Source organism: Ahaetulla prasina, chromosome 4 (genome assembly GCF_028640845.1).
Source record: "Ahaetulla prasina isolate Xishuangbanna chromosome 4, ASM2864084v1, whole genome shotgun sequence".
Taxonomy (NCBI): Eukaryota; Metazoa; Chordata; class Lepidosauria; order Squamata; family Colubridae; genus Ahaetulla; species Ahaetulla prasina.
The window spans coordinates 91,270,324-91,289,802 of NC_080542.1; the positions used below are offsets into that span (position 1 = coordinate 91,270,324).

General features: G+C 33.4%; 1 protein-coding gene across 8 annotated transcripts in view; it reads right to left on the reverse strand.

Moving 5' to 3' along the window:
* Nucleotides 1-2,278: 2,278 nt before the first annotated feature.
* CNOT10 (CCR4-NOT transcription complex subunit 10) overlaps nucleotides 2,279-19,479 on the reverse strand; it is a 33,384-nt gene continuing 16,183 nt past the window's right edge. For 2 of the 8 annotated variants that reach the window (XM_058181416.1, XM_058181408.1), the window contains exons 11-17: nucleotides 18,577-18,698; nucleotides 17,445-17,618; nucleotides 15,631-15,711; nucleotides 13,875-13,988; nucleotides 12,967-13,097; nucleotides 8,287-8,322; nucleotides 6,669-7,696 (exon numbers count right to left, since the gene is read on the reverse strand). In XM_058181416.1, coding sequence (XP_058037399.1) covers nucleotides 7,326-7,696; nucleotides 8,287-8,322; nucleotides 12,967-13,097; nucleotides 13,875-13,988; nucleotides 15,631-15,711; nucleotides 17,445-17,618; nucleotides 18,577-18,698 — 1,029 coding nt within the window. In that variant the 3' untranslated portion in view covers nucleotides 6,669-7,325. Of the gene's footprint in view, nucleotides 3,799-6,045; nucleotides 6,122-6,668; nucleotides 7,697-8,286; nucleotides 8,323-12,966; nucleotides 13,098-13,874; nucleotides 13,989-15,630; nucleotides 15,712-17,444; nucleotides 17,619-18,576; nucleotides 18,699-19,479 lie in introns of those variants that run through there. The other 6 variants (XM_058181412.1, XM_058181411.1, XM_058181415.1 and 3 more) reach the window with 6 other exon arrangements.

The following is a 19,479-nucleotide window of genomic DNA, read 5'->3' on the forward strand; positions in this document are numbered from 1 at the left end:
CACTCATACAAACTGATGGCTTTTCCTACTTTGTATGTGATATTCCTTGTACCGTGCCTCACCTATTACATATCTGTTTATATAGCGCTAATCCTCCCCCTTTTTTTAAAGTAGCAGTAGTACGACATGCCTTTTTTTTCCTTGAAAATTTTTCTTGAAAAAAACATTTCCAGTATTTTTCCGTGCCTAAACTCTGTGGTTGGTCCAAGACCAAAAAAATTTAAAAATCAGCATAGAAACTCTGCAGACCAAATCCTTCATTGATTAGTCTTAACATAAATCCATTTTCTCCCATTTTTAAAAAAATGGGAACTACTTAAGATTCTACCTAGCTTTGGAAAATATACTATTTTTTAAAGCAAGTTGAATTTTTAGTGGCTCACATACTGCCAAACACATATCGGATTTATTAGAAGAAAACAGATTCTTAGAGCTCCTTCTGTGTATTATTGTTGGATTGGCCAAGGTTGTTTTCTCAATTGAAAGCTGTTAATTTTTAAAATTTGGTCATTCAAACTATTGCTGTTGGATTGCAGAATGATATGAGAAAGGTGAGGCACGAGCTTTATTTGAACAAGCTAAAATGTTAGAACGTGGTTTTTTTCAAATGGAGGCTTCTGAATGTATCTTTGTGGTCCATGGAGAAGGCTGAAGGATGTAGCAAGGAGACGATGTATCAGCTACTAGCAGCCTTAAAACAAAGTCATGGTCTCCATGGACTTTAAAAATGTTTCTATGCAGTTTATTTTATTTTTGTTTAATTAAATAAATGTGAGATTCACTTCAAATGTGGTTTGTCTTTTTTTCCCCCTCCAAAAAGTTGGCCATATCTTTTCACATCTGTGTGGAGATCAGTACCACCAGTTTCTTTCCCTATTAATACTTTTATTTATGTATTACATTCCATGATATAATTTAACAAATTACAGCCCTTTTTAATTTGTATCTCTACTGTGAAGCTGTAGTTACATGACCGACAGTACCGACAGTGACAAATGTTTGCTTCTTATTTATAGTCAAAGAAGTATGTGCTTAAGTACCATCAGTAACATATTTAAAGTTTTGACAACAGTCAAAAATTGTATGTAACTAGGCTGAATTTCAACAGATCAGTAGGGACTTGCATGAAATAGAAATTTTTCTGTTTTAGTTCTAGAATAAATCATCACATTCTGTAAGTTTTGCCAAACCATTTTGGACCAGCTGTGGCTCTGGGTTTTGGGTGAAGGAGACACCTGCCACTTTATGGACTGATAAGAGTAACGGCAATATATGTTTTTCTCCTACAATCGTCGCCCCTAGTTATCTTAGCACTTCTATGGCTGTTGCTGTCTATTTTTTCCTCATTCTTGACCTAAGCAATTAACAAGGCTCACTGTCTTGGGCAACATTTTTAGTACGCTCAAAAGTTGTTTCCATGAACCAGCAGAGCGTTTAGATTTCCTATGATTCTGAGATGATTCAAGAATGCTATTTCTGCTGATTTTTACAGAAGAAGATTCAGAAGATTTATAGAAGAAGGCAGAAGATTCAATCCTGACAAGGATAGATCCAATACAATGAAAAATCAATTACTATTATTATTATTTTTGCAAAATCCCAAGTTATTTTTAATAGTACCAAACTTTGGCTTAAAAGTTATTTTTACATGCCAGTCAACAAAAGTCAAAACCTCATTTTCAGGGAGTTTCTGCCATATAAGTAGCCTAGATTTATGACTGTTCAATAAAAAGTGGTGCAAAGTTATGATGGATAAACAAGAAACAATGTTGCAAAGTTGGAAAAGGTGATCCATTAATTGTAATGCACTATCCGCACAATCATATGATCACAATTCAGGTGATAGACAACTGGTTCACACATTTGTTGCAACATTTTTCAGTCACATTATTTCTATTTGTGATCTTCCTAGCTGGCTTGATAACTAATATCAATTGGGGAAGCCAGATTTACACATGATGCACTTAATGATCACAGTAAAGATGGCTATAAAATTGGGTTTGGTCATGTGATGACTCAATGACTGCACTATTTAGTAACCAAAAATCCAATCCCAATTGTGGTTGTAAGTTGAGGGCTATCTTTACTGTAATATAACTATACTTGCTTCAGTTGTGTAATAGCTCCCTCAAGCTTTCTTTCACAGAAAAATCCAAGCAATTTTCTTGGGGGCAGTGCAAAAATGCCATACTATTTTGAATGGATAAAAGAGATTCACAGGAAAAGTACCAATAAGCATCATAAGTAACGATTTGAACAAAATAAAATGAGTCTTAAGTCTTTCTATAGATTTTATTTTATAATAAAAAAACCTTAATGTATGATATATGCAGTTAAAACATTTTTTCAAAATTACAAAACAAATTTTAAGTGCTCCCTCCAAAGGGCCATTTTATTTATAGAGGTTCACTTCCTCTGAATAGTGGTGAATGTTGGCATCTGAATAGTTTGAACCAAGTGGGGAGGTTGGAATACAGGTTTCTTTCGTATTTCAGAGAGCATTTTCACTGAAGGGAGAAGCTGGTTTCTTTTGATGATTTGCAATGCCAGTTGAGTATTGCCTAAAACAATTTCAAAATTTATTAAGATCTGATATGTGAGAAGTCTATGAAACATCAGGCACACTTTACAAAATTCAACTGCCAGTAAATTTTTGAAATTGCAGAGGGAAACATTTTTTCCTCCATAGACAAACCTGTTTTATCTAGAACCATTGCCTCAAAATATGAATAATATGTCACTATTATCTCTTCAATTTGTAGAGAGACAAATAGATTTTACAGGGTTATTGTAGGGAAAATAGGAGAAAGGTGTGTGGGATATACGTTTACGCTTTGAATTATTTATGAAAATAATAAAGTGTAATATAAATAAATGAATAAATAAACATGGATAAAATACACCTCCTAATTTCAGTTTAGAAATTTACTTCAGAATCAATATGTGCTTGATTACTAACTCGTTAATCTCTTAGACAAGAAGTTACAGCCCTACATATGCAAATAACAATAATTCTAAGATTAAATAAAAAATCCTGCAGACTAAAAGTTACAGACTTAAATTTTTATTATTACAAAATGATTTCAAATTGAAGTGTCAAGAGGAATCAAAAGTTTCTTCAAAATCAATTTAAGATTCTTTATCTACTGCATAGGGACTCTACTAAAGAATTTTTAAAGAACTATTTATCTCTCTGGCATCAAGCAAAAAAAATTGCAATAACAGGATCTATTGTTAAAGGAACTTAAAGCAAATAAATCACAACTACAATCCAATTGTGAATTTAGTATAAAAGATTAAAACAATTCAAAATTAAGTAGCTCTAATGGAACAAAATGAGTACCTTAATATATGAATCCTACTTGAATTTTATCAAACCTAAATATTTTAAAAAAAGCACCTAATCAAACAAATTGTTGATTTGCCAACTATGAAATGAACAAGACAAAGAATTATTACTTCTATTTGGTACTGAATTAAAAATGAAACTAAACAAGGATATCATGGAGCAATTTTTAAATATAATTCAAGATTATATAGTAAACAGATTTGATCCAGAAAGATTAAGGAATACTTGAATATATTAATATCAATAAAAATGTAATTCTTAACCCGTAACCAAACATAAAATTATGGAAGCAATCAGAAAACAGAAATTAAACAAATCTCCCGGATTTGATGACATTTCCACAATATACTACAAGTGTTTCCAAGAAATGTTGATTAGATCACTATCCTAGGTAATTAATGAAGTCAAGAACTCCCTATGTTATGGAAAGAAGCTTTCATTTCTCTGATCTACAAGGAAAGAAAATGACAACTATTCAGAATCATATAGACGTTCTTCATTAATGAATACAGACCACAATACTTGCAAAAAGAGGATTTTTAAAAAATAGAATTAATATTTTCAGGTCTGACTGGATTTGTCCAAAAGAAATAGATGACAGGCAATGTCAGCTGTATCTTGAATGTTATTGATAAAATGAGAAGGCAACTACAATCTTTCTTGATGCTGTGTAAACTTTTGATAATCTGGAAATGACTTTCATGCTTAACAACTCTGAAGAAGATGAATTGTGGCTTCAAATTATTTAAATGGACAGTTTTAATAAAGAACAAGAAGTCAATGTTCATTGTAAATGCTTTTCATCACAAAACTATATCATAACGGTGAAATATGAACCAGAAACTGACTAAGACTAAATTAAATGGGTGCTGAATTTAGATTCAAGAATTGTTATGCAGTAAAGGAATTTTCACAGTGAATATTAGATCTATTAAAATTACAGCTGGTATATCATTCCATTAGGGGACTTCAGAGGATGAGATAGATAGTGTCATCGATGCAATGAGCATGAATATGGGTGAAATCTGAGTGACAATGGAGGGCAGAGAATTCTGTCATGCTATCATGAAGAATGCTATAAAGAATCAGACATGATTTAGTGACTAAACAACAACAAATGAAACTGGCTGATACACACACTTTTGGTCCCATTGGTTTCTGTGAGATCCAAGTACCTTACGATATAAGCCTATGCTGATCCACTCAGAAATAATTTTTATTTCTTTTAGTGAGAGTTATCCTCAGGTAAGGGAATATAACTACAATGGAGGATCCATCTGACTTAAGTCAGAAACAGTCATTAGCAATTGAATCCTCTTATTTTTTGAAAAAAAAATTATTTAGTTGGTGTATATATATGATGCCTACTATTCAATAGTCTGAATAAAACAACCCAGTGAACTTCTAGAAAGCTACCAATCAATAGATAGCATAGGATTATATATAAGGTACTTGTACTTAGATCACACAGAAACCAGTGGGATGAAAAGTATGTGTCCCAGCCAGCTGGTCTAGCTTCAAAAGGATTCGCAGGGCAACTGAGAAGTAATGCTGAAAAAGTTGCCATATGAATAATAATAATAATTTGGTCATTTTATTACTTAGTTGTTTTCATTGGGGGGGGGGGGGAAATAGACAAATAGACAGATACATTGTTGTTCAGTCATTAAATTGTGTCTGATTCTTTATGATCCCATGTACTATAACATGCAAGGTTCCCCTATCCTCCACTGTCTCCCAGAATTTGCCGAAATTCATGTTCATTGAGTCTAAACACTATCTAAACATTCTTCTTTGCGCCTTTGACATACAGTCATGCCAGCTACAGAACCACTGAATCATTTTTGGACAATGCTAGTAGCTCTTTGGCTGTGAATTGGAGATAAATACCACCCTCAGAATCAGACCCAACTGGGAGTGGAAACCTTTACCTTTATTGACTACTAAAATGCACAGCTCATTTTATAAAAATTATTGAAAATGCAATGATCTCATTCTCATTTTTCCATATTTGGTGGCAATATTATAAAGTTCAACAATTTTGGAAAATGATTTGCAATAGAAACAAATTTGAAAAATAGAATTTCTTTCCAACCTCTTTTTATATTAAATATGGCTACATGTGACACTCACCAAGTATACTAAACTAGGTCTATATATAATTAACTGCAATCTCCTATTGGAGGATACTTAGAATTCTTTCTGCAAAAAAATGGCTAATTAATCTCTTTGTAAGACTCGATGTCCAAAATAATTTCATTATTTCAAAATCTGATGCAGAATTTATTCCAACTTGAAAGCCATATTTAGATTACAAGATTATTTACAAGTTTGTAGAAATCAAAAATTTGGTTTTCTCTTGACACCAAGTCTTTAATTACCTGGATAGAAATTACTATAATTCTTAATCTCCTTTTATGATATATACTGTGTTGACTGCACTACTGCTACTTGTATATTATTGGATACATTGGATTTTATAAATGACTTATAGTTTATTCAGTTATCTAAACCCAATTAATGAAACCCTGACAATCCTAACCTAAGCATGACACCTGTAAACTCCCTATTTATCTATTCTGTGTTTTATTTTTATTTTATTATGTTCCTTTTTTGCGTGTCTTTCTTCTTTCCCCTTTCCTTCATGTCTTAAAAATGCTTTATAAAAATATAATTAAAAAAGAGCAAATGTTTACCATTCTGAAGCTCAAGATATACAGCCAGTAAAATAGCTTCTGGTGGAATCTCTTTTGGATGAATCAGTGAGGCAGCCTTGTATCAATACCAAAAAGGAAATAAGAGGTAAATTAATATATTTTAACAAAAGAATACAGTGTGCCTCTGATGCAATAAAAAGTATTTTACATCAGATTTCACCTCCCCCCAAACAAGTTGTTAAAACAAGATAGATAATTAATATTACTGTATTTTTCGGAGTATAAGACGCAGCTTAGTTTTTGGGGAGGAAAATAGGGGGGGGGGGGAAATCTGCCTAACAGGTAATCATCTGGCTAGCATCCTTAATCTGGTAAACTTCAGGACATTAGTTTGCTGGTTTTTATCCCCTGCTTGAGAATAAAAAAACAGCTTCTGATCAAGTTGATCTTTGGAGAGAGAAGCAATGAGAAAAGCAGGCAAACCATGGTGATCACTTCACTCGCTAGCGCCTCATTAGGGCTAAAAAAAGCTTCACAGCTGAGAGTTGTTCACTGAAAAAAGCTTGTAAAGCACAGCTGAGAGTCACAGGTAGATTGCTTCACTCGCTAGCATCTCCTTAGGGCTGAAAAAAAGCTTTGAAAAAGCTACATTCAGAGTATAAGACGCAGCTTAGTTTTTGGGGAGGAAAATAGGGGGGGGGGGGAAATCTGCCTAACAGGTAATCATCTGGCTAGCATCCTTAATCTGGTAAACTTCAGGACATTAGTTTGCTGGTTTTTATCCCCTGCTTGAGAATAAAAAAACAGCTTCTGATCAAGTTGATCTTTGGAGAGAGAAGCAATGAGAAAAGCAGGCAAACCATGGTGATCACTTCACTCGCTAGCGCCTCATTAGGGCTAAAAAAAGCTTCACAGCTGAGAGTTGTTCACTGAAAAAAGCTTGTAAAGCACAGCTGAGAGTCACAGGTAGATTGCTTCACTCGCTAGCATCTCCTTAGGGCTGAAAAAAAGCTTTGAAAAAGCTACATTCAGAGTATAAGACGCACCCATATTTTCAGCCTCTTTTAGAAGGAAAAAAAGTGTGTCTTATATTCCAAAAAATATGGTACATCACTTGCCTTAATCTACATCATCAGTGCTTACATAAATTGACATAAAGATGCAGTTGGACATTTCTTCCTTCTAAATAATCTTTTAAATTAAACAACTTTAAGAAAATGTTTAAATAGACAATTTCTAAGCTGTAATGAGATTTTCCCAAAATCTCATTACATAATATGTTCAACAGGAAACATTGTTCAAGCTTCCTAACTTACAAATTATAACAGTATTTTTTTGGTTTGGTCTCTGGGATTTGCACAGAGGCCAACACATATTTGCAGAAATCTGCAGAGAATGCTTAACTTCCATAGTTGAGGAAAGAGTCCTGCCTTCCAATTTGTTAGGATCAAATATTGCTCCAGTGGAAACAGCAAAGGTGATTCTATATCTTGCTTTACTTTTGCAGTTGGCCATATTTTAACAGTTTTTCCGAAAATTAAGTAAGAAACCCTTTCTTTAACCTGATGCAGGCATTTCCGCGCTTTGTCATACTCGCTTCTTAAGCAGTAGGCACTTCCAAGATTGAACAACATCATGGTTCGTGCAGATGTAACAGAACTGGGATAACATTGGGGTACTTGCTTGCCAGCTAGATTAAAATTAATACAGAATGCCGTTGTTAAATTACAATTGGTCAAAAATTCATTTTATTTATTTATTAATCACATTTATATGACCTCCATCTCATACAAAATAACTCTATGTGAGAAAGGGGAATAAATCCAGACTAATCAACAGTCAGAAATAGAAGAGTAATCTAGCAGAAAATATTAGCTTCTCAAAAAATGCAGATAGCTTTTGAAACCGTAGCTAAGCTGATAAGTAAATTCACTCAGTGAATGTTAACAATATGAAGAATCATATCTCAGTATTTGAGATGTACACTATAGATGCCCAAATATTTTTATGTTTTGTATTTGTAGAAACAGTTTTAACTCCATTTTAGTATTTAAAAGCACTTAATTAAACTGCATTTGTAAATGCAAAAAGCTATTTAAAAGGTGGAATGTCTAAATCTGAAGTGATTATTAGTAAGTGCTGACAGCTTTATGAAACCCACTGATAAAATGATAAAATGGTGTGATCCGTAGTCACTCTAAGTAAAGTGGATACAAAGGTAATTTTTCAATTAGTTCACACTGCAATAAATGGGAAGTTTACAGAAGTGCACAAACTTACATGATTCCATGGCTTCATTTTCTCCTTTATCAGACCCTAAAGAGAAACCAAACCAGACGGTAGAATAAGCATTAAAAGAATAATGTTGACAAAAATGTAATCTGGGTTGAGAGGTTAACTATTAATTTAATGAAAAAAATGAAACTAAAGCAGCCAAAGTAATCACGTGTAGAATGCATAATATTTAAGACATGATGATGCCTATCCAAATCCATTAATATTGCGTATGCATGTGTTAGTGTGTATGCATTTAATTAAGCACAAACAACCAAGTTCAAACTATCCTACTTCAGAAACATTATGTAAAGAGCCAGTTCTCTGAAACAGGATGTAATGCTAGAAAAGGTGGAAGGAAAGAGGATGACCAGTAGCAAGATGGAAGGATTCAATTACTGTCAGGGTGGATAAAACTTGATTTTTAAAAAAAATAAAAAAACAATCAGATTTTTTAAAAATTTAAATTGGATTTTTTAAAATCAAATTTATTTTAATAAAATGCTTTTGGAGTAAATATCTAAAGATAGTTTTCTATTTAAGATACATTAACAATTTAGTTTATTCAGCATGAAATGGAGCTTAGTCAGTGATGGGATTCAAGTAATTTAACAACCTGTTCTCTGCCCTAATAATTTCTTCTAACAACCAGTTTGCCAAACTGCTCAGAAAGTTCTCCCGAAGTAGTGCGTTCTGGTTGAATCCCACTGAGCTTAGTTATGTAGCATGAAGCTGCATATTCTACAATATTTACATTTTTTACATATTTACACGCTCAATGAATCCAAGCTCTGCAAGCTGAGATAACATGCACTGCATTGATGCATTCACATAATTTCAGAGTAACCATGAGATAAATCATAAAACAATGTTCAGGAATATTCCTTTATCCCATTGTTTTGCAAATCTATATACACTATAAACTGTATGGTTGTTTGAAGAGAAGTGCATCTGTACCACCAGATTCTATGTGAGGAGGAAGGGCAAATAGTAAAAATGAAAGTGAAACCTAAGCAGCTGTCATCTCAGATCCATCATGGCAGTGTCTGTTAGTGGGCATCTACTCATCTGCTGCCTTCCATGTCCCTCACCTTGTTGTGTCACTGCCGCATCACCAGCCATCCCATTAAAGTGAATGGGACTGTCGGTGAGTCAACAGCGGATCAGAGGAGCCGCTGCGAGACAGAGATGACAGTTGCTCTTTAAAAACTTTGATTTAAATCCAGTTGATTTAAATCAAGCCTTTTTACTAGTTTACTACACCCTGGTTACTGTGGCTATGGGGATGCCATTGGAAGAGCTGAAGGGCCAGTTTAATGATAGATCATCATGGAGGGTATACATTTATGTGGTCACTAGTGGTTGATAACAACACAATTTAACAGCTGCTGTTCTCTCCTCTTCCCAGTCGAGCCTTTGATTCTTCTACCTTTTCAGAGTCATGACTGGTGGAATGAGATGATGGATGTATCTAGCTAGCCATAATTTTCAGTATGGAGGGTATGAAGAAGCTCTAAAAATAAACTTTGATTTAAAATGAGAAGGCAGTAATAATTTAATAGATGTGCAGTATTATTAGGACTAGGATATACCCAGTTTTACTTTTGAGAATTAATTTAAATTAACTAAATAAGCATGTAGACTTTTTCAAGAGGTTAGAAGGGAGATGAATCATAAGGAAGGTGAATTGAAACACTGAAAAGTAGGAAACTATTCCAGTATTTTCTCTACAATTATAGCACAGTATGGGTGGCAAACTAGAAGGTTCCATTTTGGGATATCGTTCTGGTTCTGTGGAATACTCTTTGCTTACAAATAAGATTATCATTTTCCAATTAGACTTTAGAAGGAGGCAAAGATGGAATGGTTATAGTTGTTTTTGGATTGATGTCAGTGTTAAGTACTGTAGATTTAATATTAATATTTGTAAATTAATTGATTTACCATGGATGTATTTAACTGAATTTATATTGTGAATCTTTTATCAGTTCTAAACTGAAGTGTGTCCTTCAGAGATTTAACAGCTTGGAAATAGGATAAATAAATGACTATCAAAATGAGATGCAGAGTAGGGATTGCCCAAAGCATTTAGCCAGATATTCACCAAGCTCCAGCTGCAGCATTTTTCCCTTCTAGTAAAACTTATTTATCAGAAGCAGTCCTTTCTCTGCTACAATATAAATACACTGTGTGCACAATGTATCATCATATTTTATTTCCCACCGCCAAGCTGTATAAACTTGAATGCTTAGTGGATGTAAGTATATCAGATGATGTGTTTTTGTGTAATGAGGGAAGATGTGGCCTAAGGAGATCAATACGCAATATCAAGATGTGCATAATTATTAGGCAGCTTCTTTTCCTCAGGCAAAATGGGCCAAAAGAGAGAGTTAATTGACTCTGAAAAGTCAAAAATTGCAAAAGATCTTTCAGAGGGATGCAGAACTTTTGAAATTGCTAAAATATTGAAGCATGATCACAGAACCATCAAACGTTTTGTTGCAAATAGCCAACAGGGTTGCAAGAAATGTGTTGAGAGAAAAAAGATGCACATTAACTGCCAAAGATTTGAGAAGATTCAAACGTGAAGCTACCAGGAATCCATTATCCTCCAGAATTGCAACCTACCTGGAGTGCCCAGAATTACAAGGTGTTCAGAGACAAGGCCAAGATAAGAAAGGCTAAAACCTGATCACCACTGAACAAGGCACATAAGTTGAAACTGGGCAGGAAATAGATTTTCAAAGGTTTCATGGACTGATGAGATGAGAGTGACTCTTGATAGATAGATAAGCCCATGACTGGATCAGTAATGGGCACAGAGCTCCACTCAAGATTCCAACAAGGTGGAGATCGGGTGCTGATATGGGCTGGAATTATTAATAACTAAATTCCATAATAAATAAATAAATAAAATAAATAAATAAAATTATTGAACTTTTCGGGTTGAAGATGGACTCAAAATCAACTCCCAAACCTACTGCCAGTTTTTAGAAGACACTTTCTTCAAGCAGTGGTACAGGAAGAAGTCTGCACCTTTCAAAAAGATGATTTTTATCCCACACAATGCTCCATTGCATGCATCAAAGTAGAAGCCTTAAAGATGAAAGAATAATGACATGGCCCCCTTCCTCACCTGATCTAAACCCTATTGAGAACTTGTGGGCCCTTCTTAAATGGGAGATTTATAGTGAAGGAAAACAGTACACCTTTCTGGACAGTGTCTGGGAGACTGTGGTTGTTGCTGCACAAAAAGTTGATTGTCAACAGATCAAGAAACTGAGAGATTCCATGAATGGAAGACTTATCATTGTTATTAAAAGAAGAGTGGCTATATTAGTCACTGATTTTTTTTAAATATCAGAAATGCTTATTGGTAGATTTTGAGTTCTTTGTTTATTATTCTCATTTTAACAGATGCAAATAAATGAGTGAGATGGCAAATTTTTATTTTTCATTTAGTTGTATAATAATTCTACACACTAATAGTTGTCCAATAATTGTGCACATATTCTCCTAAGAAAGCCTTTACTTTCTTAAATATTCAGGTTTGAGATTTATTAACATTTTGTATTGACCAAGAGCACCGTACTTGTTCAATAATCAAATTAATCCTCCAAAATACAACTTGCTTAACAATTGTGCACATAGTGCAGCTTTTCAGATCCTGAGCTAAGGACTTAAATAAGTGCTGCTTTCTGCCACTACTCCATCCAATAGAAGGATAGAAATGATCAGCTTATTCTTATATTGGTAATTCTCAACTTATGATCAGAACTGAATTGATGACATGAACTTCCATCATTATATAAGGCAATCATTGATGAATCATGCCCGATTTTGCAACCTTTTTTAATGTGGTGATTAAGCAAATCACATAATTGCTAAGTGAATCTGACTTTCCCCATTGACTTTAGTTGGAAACTGATCAGTCGTAAATGGCAATCACGTACCCCCAGGATAACTATTGTAAATACATGCAGGATTAATTTTGATCCCATGACTGTGGGGAGACTGTGGTGGTCACAGTTTTAAGGACCAGTCATATGTCATTTTTTTCAATGCCATTGTAAATTTGAGCCATCGTTAAACAAATGGCTATTAAGTCAAAGGCTATTTGCATTGATTGGTTAGTTTGGAAGTCAAGGATTACTTGCATGGATGGATTGGAAGAAGTCTCAAAACAGCAATGTCTTCCATTTGCAAAATACCAATCACAGCACTAAGAACAGCAAGAATGCTTAAAACAATTTGAAGCAACCAATCATTGCTTTTTGTTCTATGCTTGGAACAAAGTTTCACAATGTGGCTAATTCGTTTCATATTTAAAATATGAGCACAAACATTTCTAATTTGGAACATTTTACACATCTCTAATTTGAAGCAATTGCAGATCAATTTTCCAGTCTTATATACATTTATATATTTTTATAGGATGCCTACATTAGAATTACAAGCTGATCACATTAATTTCTATCTAATTTGGTATTTAACAAACATGAACCTAATCTAAAGAAGACAATATTTATTCTTAATGATTGACATGAATGCATTAACTTTAAAAAATATGTAGAAAGAAGCAATGTCTTTTATAATAGTGTGCTACTAAAAGGAGGAACCCTTGCAAGTATCATGGAAAGTCAATTGAAAGCATAACTGATTCTAATAAACTACATATTCATTAACCTTGTTCCTGCTCGTTTGAAGAAATTCCCAGGGACACATCAGTGACGTTCTCAGGGTTCAAGTGAGTAATAGCATCAGAGATTCTGTCGAGAGAAATAAGGGCCACTGCAGCGTATAAATGGCCAAGGAATCTAAAACACCAAAAGCATAATGAAAAAGATCAGCCTGGTGACAAGGTACCTCATATAGGCAACTACTGTAACTGATGAATAACAGAGAAATGTGGTGCATTCTTCTCTTAATAGAAGCTTCATGGTACCTAATCTGGACATCAAATTCAGTAGAAAGAGATAACTGCATAAAATGACAACTGCTCATATAAGTTGTTCCGTACTATTTCTTGGTCTCCAACTACTCCTACAGATCTATTCATGACTAAAATAACTGACAACTTTGGTAAAGATCAGCTGCCAGTCAAGATATTGTTGTGCTAAATGCATTGTTGGGTTTCAAATTCCAAGACTGATTAGTATTTCTCACTTCCCATACTGTAAACTCCACTTAACTTTATTTGTAAAATAAAAGAACAATAAAATAAAAACCAGGGTTGTGGTTTAAAGGCCCAAAAGGTGTGGAGATATTTGCATTGTCCTATGTCCACTCTAACCAAACATTTCTTTTTTAAGGATCATCCTACAGCTGAACAGGGTAACACAAACAGCAATCATGATAAAGGGTGAACAAGATACAGACTGGAGCTAGGTGACTATTCCTATGTGGTGTGGTATCTGTCTTTGAATTGGTAAACACTGTCTACAGTGATAATAAAACAGCTTCCTATCAAAGCATCTGTTCACTCACCATTGTTGATTACATTCAAAACTATGTCTATATTATATATAAAGAAATAAAATATCCTATTAATATGTAACAGCAGTATTAATATGTAACAGTAGGAACAAGCATACTTAAGTGATCCTGAGAGTTTGGGCTGCTGAAGAAGTTTATCTGCATGACTCAGAGCCATAAGGTTATCCCCCAGTGCCAAAGCTACATAAGCACTGCAGGCAAGTATGGAACATCTGGCAGAAAAAAAAGGGATATTTAATTTATGTACACATATAGCTATCAGGATGAATATATCTTAGCATATTTTAGGAAAATTTGCAAAAGAAATCACTTATATTTGATCTGATCTAAGAAATCTGATGTTTTCTAGAGCTTAAACCCTCTAGCCACTAGATAGATAATTACTGCTTTTGGCAGTTTTTAAGCCCATTTTAGCTTCAATAATAAGTCACATTAATTCATGGCAAGATCAGGAGTTTATTTCTGGGTCCCGGGAGGCATGTTCTTTAATTATACATGAGCAACATGAGAAGCTTCTCCATTGCACTTTCCCCATTTCCTTTGTACTATACCCAGATATCATTTCAAATCTCATTCTTGAAAAGCTTGCCATGGAAAGGAGGCATGAAGTAGTTGCAGTTACCCAAAGGAATAGGATATGGGCTATGTATTAGGGGCTAATTGTTCCTGTAGATATATTCAATGGAAACCAAGCCATAAAGATTTTGCAATGAATTGATACCAAATACATCAGGTTCCCACTGATTTTCATAAGCAGACACATTTCTTAGTAAACTTTTTGTGGTATTTTATATCAATAACCCATTATGATGCCAGATATATTCTACAGGAACAGATACATAAATCAAGAAAGCTATATATTATTTTTCAGTCTTCCTTTCCTACTGTCCAGAAATACATAGAATCATAGGCTGTTTGCAATCCAAATGTTAGGCCCCAAGAGTCCATACAAAAGCAGTTGGTACATTCCAATGGCTCTCTGCCTCCTCACCCTAACCAATTTTCTCTGACCGAAGAAGATGCTTGGATGGGCAGTAAAATATCTAAAACCAATAAAAAATAAGTCCAGTTGCCATGACATAACTTTTAGATTTCTATGAACTTAACATAATGCTTATTAAGCATAGCATAATAATATGGAAGTAATTGCAACATAAATGTTATAAATGAATAACCATTAGCTTTCCCTCAAAAATATACAGCATGTCATTTATTTGATAAAATATTAATATTTCTCTTTTGTAAACATTTTCTAGTCACAAAGGTTTTCTTTGGGTTTTGAAAACAGTCATTAGTATTCAATGGGACTAAATTATGGAAGAATTAAATTCCTCCAAACAGGAAAGCTCATACATGACAATAAAAATCTCTGAAAACCCTGAAGATATTGGAGTATATCTGAGATTTTGTTTGTCATTATTCATATAGCACATTGAAAAGGGATCTGTAGCAATAAATATGAACTGTATCAAAGAGAAAAATTAGGAAACCACAAACTAGAAGTTTGTGACTAGGCTTTCTAACTGCAGATTTAGCATTCTCCAAACAAGTCTTCAGATGGTTGGGACTGTAACATTTAGAGTTACCATGGGTACAGTTAAATCATAGCTTGCCCTCCAGCTTAGTTTCAATCAAGAATGACAATCTCACTGCAATTATGTGTACTCACTGAACAAAGACCAGCTGTACAATATAAAACAAACTAAAATGTAATTATCTTTTTTCATTTCTTCACAATACATGAAAGATAGAAGTACTTTTTTTTTAAAAAAAGGTACTTCTTCATATTATCACTATTTATCAGAAACTAATTGTATGCTTTTTAGCTCATTCTGGATGGATGAAAGAACTTACCTTAGATTTTCTAATTCCTGCTTTCTCAAGGGAGAAGATGGTGGAGCAGGAATAAATTTGTCTCCTTCATGACTTTTACTACTGAAATAAAGACAACATGAGTAGTATCTTAAGGATCAACATAACAAGTTCAACACTTTCTTGTTACTAAGGAAACCTAAACTAAGCATGTTTAAAGCGGAATAAAAAAGGTTTAGACTCATGATCACAGTAAAAAAAAAAAACAATAGCTTTTAAAAATTTTAGTAGAAAAATATTTTAAAAAATTAATATCACAGCAGCCACTTTGTAGAAAATTGGAATTTGATGGCTTATATTCCTTGCAATCCCTTAGAAATAGAATAAGTCTAATATATATACATCAAAAAATCTATACAATTTTGAATATGTATAAATATATATTTTAAGCCTAAGTAAGCAAAAATTAAATATATATAATAAACATATCCAAAAACATTCTTCTACAAATGTAAAATAGATTAATGATTCTTCATAATTTTTGTTGCTGTCACACTTTTAAATATCATCCAAAGAAGATATATTTTAAAATGTATATTTTCACTCATCTCAATTGTAAATTGACTTGGTGGCATCTCTTTTGATTTCAAAGGAGACGGGCAATTCTTCTATCTCCTTTAAAGTCAAAAGGGATGCCACCAAGTCAATTTAAAATTGAGATAAGGATACATTTTAAAATAATAAATGTCCTAGATAGCTTATTTAAACTTTTACATATTAAAAACCATTCAGCGGTTTTCCCCCCAAAACAAAATGGAAAATATGAGATAAAAACAATGTTGATCAACACTGAACTTCTTAAGTCTTCATATCTTTGTTCAGAAAATTAGAAACCAACATTCAAGAATTTTTAACAAATGTATGGCACTAAATATCTTGTTAAGATTATACTATATTCTACACTATTGCTATGACGTTTATGAAATATCAAAAAGACTTTAAAATGCTGAAGCATTCCCATGCTTTACTAGTGACATAATACCAATATGTGAAGGGAAGAACAGAGAATATGCTTCGGAAAAAATGAATTTTTTAACTAAAATATTTTAAAAATCATTTTATGACAATTTTTCAGTTTTTTAAAATTAAAGTTGATGTTGTAGAACTTTGTTTCCAAATTTAGAGCACTGTATTACAACTAGCAGTTTCCCAAGCAATAAAAAGAAAATTGAACAGACTGCATTCTTCATGCCAGAAAAATATCTAATGTTGTCTTTGATTGAGGCCCAGCTAGGTGGTTGTACCTAGCAGACATCTGCTGAAAAATTAGGGAGACTGAATCCAGTGAATTTTTGGATGGGGAACCACTAAGAAATCCCAGGCTGTAGACTAGATTGGGAAATTGGAAAAACATTCCAGAAAAAACAATAACAAACCATTTCTTGACTGTTGCCAATATATTTGAACCTGACTTCAAATATATGTTCTCCACTCTCTTTTATTTATTATGTTGCCAATATATTTGAACCTGACTTCAAATATATGTTTTCCACTCTCTTTTATTTTATATAAGCTAGAATTCTTTTTTCAATAACAATTAATCAAAAAAGATAAATTGCTTGTCAATTGTTCACACATTCCCTTTATAATGGCTTCTTGAGCATATCCTGCATTTATTTTTCATACTGAGAACACAAAGATTTTTTCCTATGTCATCAGTGTTACAGTTGTAATATATTTATTTCAAGACAACTTCTGCTTACTGTTTATGTGCAAAGTAATTCCCCCCCCCCCACACACAAACTCTTTCCACATTAGTTACCAAACAAGCTACATCCAATTAATGTCTCACTTACTTGCAAGCTTCATTATTCTCATTGCTTTCATTCCCACTCAGCTGATTACCAGCTTTAGAACCATTTTCTTGCTTTAGCTCCTGCTGGTCTTCAGGAAGCAACAGCAAAGCATTTCTTAGACAAATTGCTGCAAACTCCATGCTGGCTACAGGAATAGCTGAAGATTGGCCATCACTTGAAAAGAAAAGAAAAACCAATGTATTAATTTTCTCTCCCCTTTTTTATCCCATTTGTTTGCATTAAGTCTATTTTATACAGTGAAATCATCAATACATTATGCTTGTTCTTCAGCTAGTTTGTCACAGAGTCTGACATTGCTTTGAATTTGAGACACAAGTGATTGGCCCAAGTATATCCTGTAGCTTCTGTGCCTAAGAGAGGACTAGAAACTGGTTCTCTTGTATCTCTAGTCAAGCACCTTAATCACTACACAATACTGTTTGAAGACAGTTTCAAAATGCATCTATTTTTTAAAAATATATTCAAGTCAATTGGAAAATTTACAAAGAAACTGAAAAAGAAATGTTTATATTGACCAATAATGGAAAAAACGGGTTAATTTATTTTGTATACTGAAAACATATTTTTAAAAGAATCTTAAATATATTAAACTAAATAGTTTACTAAATCATATAAATGAATTCCACATTCAGAATATATTCAACTTTCCTAAGTCATATTCAGTTGTAAAAAGTATCCTATAAATAACTAAATTTGTTATACTTCCTATTATATATAAAAATTTGGTAGCCATGTTAGGCCTGTTTTTTCCACTTATATTCACTTTTGCAAACTTTTACAGCAGGTGTGTTCAACCCATGGCCCAGGTGCCACATGTGGCGCTGGACAGATAGTAATGCAGCCCACAAGATGGTAAACCTTTAACATTATTATATAATTTATATATATTAACTATATTATGTATTTTATATGTGGCCCAAGACAATTCCTCTTCACTCAAAATGGCCCAGGCAAGTCAAAAGTTGGATACCCATGATTTTGAGCATTTCCTCCAAAACCAATGATTTAAGATTTAATAAACAAAAATAGCAAAATATAACAACAGTTAAGGAATATTCTAATCAACTACTCATATTTACAATGAAATAAAATATTATCTCAAAGTACTTACTTATAAACAATGTTCTGCACGGACTGTGATGCTAAGACGATTTTACGATGATAGCCCTGACCTACAATGGACTGTACAATCCCCTTTTTGCTTGGAAGGCCCTTTGTTTCTTGTTCCAAACTCTATGAAAAAACATTGAGAATATCAAGAGGCTGACATAGTCTCTTCCTGCTCCTATCCAGAATTTTACCTCCAGTCTTGGCCATGGAACGTTTATGGCTACATTTAGGGCTAGGGTTAATACTGGGGCCAGGGTACAAGCTATTCCAAGCAGACCAAGCCTGCATACTAACCACAAATCACCAATTAAGGCTAGAGTTGGGGCTCACTGTATTACTCCTACACAACTAAACACAACTGAAGAAAGAACAATAATTGTTCCTGTCTGAAATTTAAGTTTTGAGTTTCTTATGTTACTTACATTCAACATCATCACCACTTTAATTCACCTCAAAAATGCCATCAAATATTGCTGTTCTATTAAGTCCTATGATTATACGAAATTTTTCCCCAAATCATAACATTGAAAATCAAGTATTAATCTTTTCTGAACTGAGGCACAATTTAATCATGGCTTCATAATATCTTTTACTGGTTTTAATATGGTGACAAGGCAATCAAGAGTTGCTAAGTGTTTGCTTCTGATATAAAATGTTTGACCCTATTGAGTATAATTTGTGTCTTATGCAAATGTATGCAAACTGGTTATTGTGTTGTCATCAACAAATTATGGTGTGTCACGTGCACTTTTTCAAAGAGAAATTGGCAAAGTGGATTCAGATTAAAATATCATTGCACACCTATTTATTTTAGCTCTATGTCTGCTGACTACAGAGAGAAAAAAGAAAATCCGAAACAAAGAAAGCCTTTTCAGCTTCTCTCCAGTTTTGAGTTGAAGGATGG